Consider the following 5,537-nt stretch of genomic DNA (forward strand, 5'->3'; position numbering starts at 1 on the left):
TTTTTTATATTTTTTCTATAGAGATGGGAAGCAGTTTTAAGGTAGCCGCTCTTGGGAGCTTTCTCGTCATTTTTCCTAAATTTAAACATTAAAACTATTTTTTATTTCTTTATCTAAATATACTTCATAATAACTTTTTTTAACACTTCCTTGTATCATTAAAATAATTTTTTTTTTTTACTTTTGTGACGTGAAAAGAGAGGGAATCGAATTTTTTCTATTTTAATAAACATAATGATTATTACAGTTGAGCTCAATACAACAGGTTTCACTGTAACAATCCTAACTTTTAGGAATCATTTAAAGATTTTGCTATAAATGAATTTTTGTAACCTTTTATACATTTTTTCTAAATTTAAAGAAGAGAATCACGTATAAGGAAGCTGTGTGAATGCTCTTTTAAGGAGAACCCAAGATCAACAGGCGAAGGAATTAATAGCACTTTGAGTTGAAGAAGGAGAAGAGAGAAGACCTGGCTGGTCCCACTAAGACTTGTCAATTCTAAGTCATTAACACCAACAGCACGTGCCACACCCCCACTGAAGCAGTCTAAGGCTGCTACTTTTCCTTGGTCAACAGCTCCATACAAATTTGAGGGACTTGCTAGCTAGCCATTGAGGCCTACTGAATTTTAATGATTTTCTCATTAATTAATCCAACAAGAGAAAAGTTTAAAGTATTAATGGTTTATTTGATTTTATGTTCTCACTTCTCATCTTCTTTTATTTTCCCAGAAGGTGAGGCTTGTTTGGTAGCCAATTGAGGATCTCCAAATTCATTTAATTAGCTAGAAAGATCAATATATAGGAGCCGGATATTTTAACTTTTATGGCAATGACTCTGGATATGATCAGCAAGTCTCTTCTTTATAATGGAAAACAGCTTATGCTGAAGCATATAACACTCTGAAGATTCCTTATTCGATCACTTGAGTCATTTTCGTTGCAGCTTCGGAATAGGCCTTCTTTTTCTATTATTTAATATTATTATAAATATGATGACTCCATTTTCAAGACTGAAATTTTCTAGCCATCACTAATGAACTATTATTTTACCCTTTTTTTTTTTTTTAAACAAATAAGTGTGACTTAGAGCTAGGGTGTACTTGACCTCAGAAAGATTTATTAGAGAGATCAGAGAAAGATGGTGAAAACTCCCTTCTATGACAAAAATGGACTCAAGAAAGGTGCATGGAGTGCAGAAGAGGATAATATATTACGAGCTTATATTCAGAAATTAGGCCATTCCAACTGGCGGAAACTTCCCAAATCTGCAGGTACTAAATTAATTAAGCTGATAAAGTCAATTCAATTAAGAAGCACTTTTGTATTGAATGATAACACCTTCTTTTTTTTTCACTGAAGAAAAAAAAAAAAAAAAATGAAGAATGAATAGGGTTCTATCATTTATGGCGTATCATATATATTTACGCCATAAATGATATTAAATCACTTATTTCCTTTCCTTTTCTTGTTCATTTTTATGTGTGATCCAACTTCATTAATCATAATTGCATATCTTTCATTTTCTTTAAGAATGTTCTTTATTTGGAAGAACCAAAAAGATGAGAAAAAAATAAATAAAATGGAATCATGTATATATGGTATAACATGCAGTAGTACAGCTTATGTTAATCGACCTCTTTATTATATATATGGATTATAGGTCTATCAAGATGTGGGAAGAGTTGCAGACTGCGATGGATGAACTATCTCAGGCCAAATGTAAAACTGGGAAACTACACTGAGGAAGAAGATCTTCTCATCACCAAATTGCATGGTGAACTTGGGAATAAGTATGGAAAACTATTTTCATTACCATAAGTTCATGAAAATAAGTTTATTTACAAAATCTGCACTTCTTTCAATGTGTTTTGGGTGTTGACTACGTTAATTTCATACTCTACTATCCAATATTTATTAGCACATGCTAAATCTTATTCATGTCATATGACATGTCTTTCTGACACTTTTTCTTTCGAAACATTCAACATATTTCAATGAAACTTTCCTTTCAGATGGTCGATGATAGCGACAAGATTGCCTGGAAGAACAGATAATGAAATAAAAAACCACTGGCACACCCACCTGAAGAACCGCACAAAGAAAATGTCTACACCAATATCTAAGGGGAAAGATCAGTCTGCCGGAAAAATTTACCGACGCCGTGAAGCCGATCAAGTTGGTATAAAGGAAGCTGAAAATGATATATGCAGTGAACCCTATTACCAAATCTTAGAGAGCTTTTCATTATCTCCTGAAACATGTCCCGTTGAATTCTCCTCCTTGTCCTGCTCTGAGAATAGACATGTGTCTATGGAAGAAGATTGTTTTGCGACATTGGAAACACTTGAACAATCGTTTGAGAATTTTTGGACTGAACCATTTTTAATGGAAGATACCTACATCCAGACAAAGTATCCAGCATCCTTGCCTGAGGGAGAATTTAGTCAATCATCATCATGCTTCAATGACGGCATAGATTTGATCCACCAAGTAATTCAAGAACTACCAGAGAATTAATGAAGATGATCAGTATAATATATGGTGACCCAGTGTGTTATATATGATGTGTACTGTATTGTCATTAAAACCGACTTATCCAAGGCGCGCATTGTGGTAAAATATTATCCCAGGTATATATATATATATATATATATATATATATATATATATATATGGATGATATGTAGGAGATGATGGCCTATATATGTATATATGTATGGATTACTTATGCAGGCTAGCTTATCAGATTTCTATCTTGCAGGCCAGACTGCATTGCTAATGTAAAAAACCTTCAAAATTAATGCGCGCAGTTGTACTTTGGATTCTTATATGCTCTCTTTTAACCGCCACTTATTTCACATTAAATATTTAATTGAAATGTGATGAATTATAGAGTCAGAGTTCGAACTTATGTCATCTACTCTGATACCATATTAAACGGCCGCTACTTACACTCAAAACCTTAAGGGTGCATTTGACATTGCGATTTTATAAACAAAAAGTGAGATTTTAAACTAAATTGCAGAAAATTAATTATTTGGGATTGCGTCAATTTGAAAACGCAGAAAATCTGTGTTTTCAAATCGCAGGTAAGGAGATCATTTTTTGAAAACGTTAAATTTTAAAGGCTAAACTGCGATTTTTAAGGTCAAATTATGATTTTACCAAATGTTTAACTATGTTTTTTTAAAACGTGATTTTTCAAATTGCACACTTGAAAATCTCACTTTTTGAAATCGCAATCCCAAACAGAACCTAAGTTTATAAGAAATGATGAATTTAATCATTTAATTTAGGGGTAACTTCACTTTACACCCCTGAATTACCACGCGATTCGACAAGTCCCCCCAAACTTTAAAATCTCTCAATTTGAATCATTGAACTTTCAATTGTAGTCAATTTGAACCCCTCCCTCAGATTTAGCCGTTAACTTCTAACGACAATACCTAAAAAGACCAAAATATCATTGATTTTCATTTTTTTTACTTTATTTTTTATTTTTAATTTGAAATTAAGGGTAAATTTAGAATTTTATAAAAAAGTCAGGAGTATAAACGTTATTGTCTCACTTTTAACATTTAAAATCTGACGGAGGGGTTCAAATTGATTGTAATTGAAAATTCAAGAGTTCAAATTGAAAGGTTTTGAAGTTTGGAGGGTTTGTCAAATCGTGTAGTAAATCAGGAGTCTAAAGTGAAGTTATCCCTTTAATTTATATTCTAAGATTCATCTTTGACCGGCATAAGCTTTTTCTTTTTTGGGGGGGCTTTGTTTGAGCTTATCTTTCTTATCAAATTTAACTTCATCGATCTCCCATGACTAAAGTCCTTTCTTTTCAGTACTATTGTCAAACTACGCCTTTAATTACGTGAAAATCGATCTCCAATATTCCTCCACGGTGAATAAAGCCACCATGGGCCATCTCATCTGCAGGTCATGAACGTTAACGTGGTAATTATGGTTTGCATACACATTGTGGAAGATGACAATATTGGTGCTCCTTTTTATTTATTTTAGTATTTTGAGTAATCAACGTTCGATGCAATCCAACACCAGAAGAAGAAGAGCTCGTGAGAAAGCAAACAAAAACATGTTTGACTGGAATTCAGCCAGACAACGTCGACGACAACTAATTGGAAACTAAGATTATAAAAAAAGACATTCATATATACTTTTTGACTGTCTTGCTCAATTGCCTTCCTCTTAACGCCATAGAAGCACACGAGGATCAGGAAAAGAGAATGAGAAAAGGAGTGAGAAAGAGAATGAAAACAAATTTGACTGCCTTCCTCGCAGGTTTGCACCATGCCCAGCTCACTATATGACACTGACGACCTCAATATTATTTGGGGCCAACTTCTAGAAAGAAGCTTTCTAATGTTAGCCAATGGTCGTTGGAGTCTTCAATCTCTTAGGACCAATGGTAGACAATTACTTTGTTAATTCTTCCTTTTTCTTTTTGCCTTATAAAATTCTATTTACACCACATAACTTAGCCTTGCGCAGGAAGAAATAAAAAGAAAAGCTTAAATTAGCCAGTGGAGTTGAATGGTAAGAGCATTCACACCCCACTAGCTAAGGGTTATTTTAGCCAGTTGGAATGTAATTATAATTTTGAATAAGAAATTAATCACTCACATCCAGCTAGCTACTTCAACAAAAAAAAAATGGTGAGGTGCTATAATACTCACCAAATTTGGTGAATATAGTACCGTCAATATATATATATATATATATATATATATATATATATATATATATAAGGTAAATCTAAAATAAATTCCTAGGTGAATATGCCATTTACGATCAAATGGGTCCTCACATGTAATTTCCATCCAATAAAACGAGATTTGTTAAGTCACGTCATCAAATAGGCACGTATGATACTGACACATCATTTAACATATCAACATCCATTTTATAAAATCGATCGCAAGCGACAGGCTTCACAAGTCACCCCAAACGTGTGAAGTAAACCCAAGAGTCACTTTTAGTATTATCCTAAAAATTGATGAAGGAATAAAAATCTGATCTTAAAGCGCTAATTAAGGACCTTTTGTGCCTATTTGAAACCCTAACTCACCATCCTCCCTTTTGTTTCGTTTTCGAATCAAATCCACAACTAGGATATACTATTATGGGATCTTGCAAATAGGTAAGCCTATAAGTCGATGATGTTGCAAATTTAGTGGATCATTGTAGAAATTTAAGGTAATCTCTTGTTTTTCCCACAATGATCCCTTATTGTTTCCAATAGTGATGTTATTTTGAAATGTTTTCGCTCATTTTTAGTCTTAATGTTGTTCTGGTGGGTTGTTGCAAATAGTACTATATGTATCTGTGGGTCACATATTTTTGTCTAGCTAGTAGCTCAAGCTTTGAAAATGCCTTGTAGGGAATTATAAATTAGGAAATATTTTATGTGGTCCTTTTGGATAATTGAGTAACTTTGTGGGAATAAAGTAATTGTGCCCACATGGGTCAGGTTGTTTTCACTTTTGACCAAACAATGAGTTAATGTGGTCTTGTAGA

The 5,537-nt window shown here is 33.2% G+C and overlaps 1 protein-coding gene across 1 annotated transcript; it reads left to right on the forward strand.

Moving 5' to 3' along the window:
- Nucleotides 1–1,143: 1,143 nt before the first annotated feature.
- Nucleotides 1,144–2,522, forward strand: LOC132181705 (transcription factor MYB30-like). Its single transcript, XM_059594942.2, has 3 exons — nt 1,144–1,276; nt 1,666–1,795; nt 2,018–2,522. The coding sequence occupies exons 1-3, from the start codon at nt 1,144–1,146 to the stop codon at nt 2,520–2,522; spliced, it is 768 nt and encodes a 255-aa protein (XP_059450925.1).
- Nucleotides 2,523–5,537: the final 3,015 nt, after the last annotated feature.

Source organism: Corylus avellana, chromosome 5, assembly GCF_965113065.1.
Source record: "Corylus avellana chromosome 5, dhCorAvel1.hap1.2, whole genome shotgun sequence".
Lineage (NCBI taxonomy): Eukaryota > Viridiplantae > Streptophyta > Magnoliopsida > Fagales > Betulaceae > Corylus > Corylus avellana.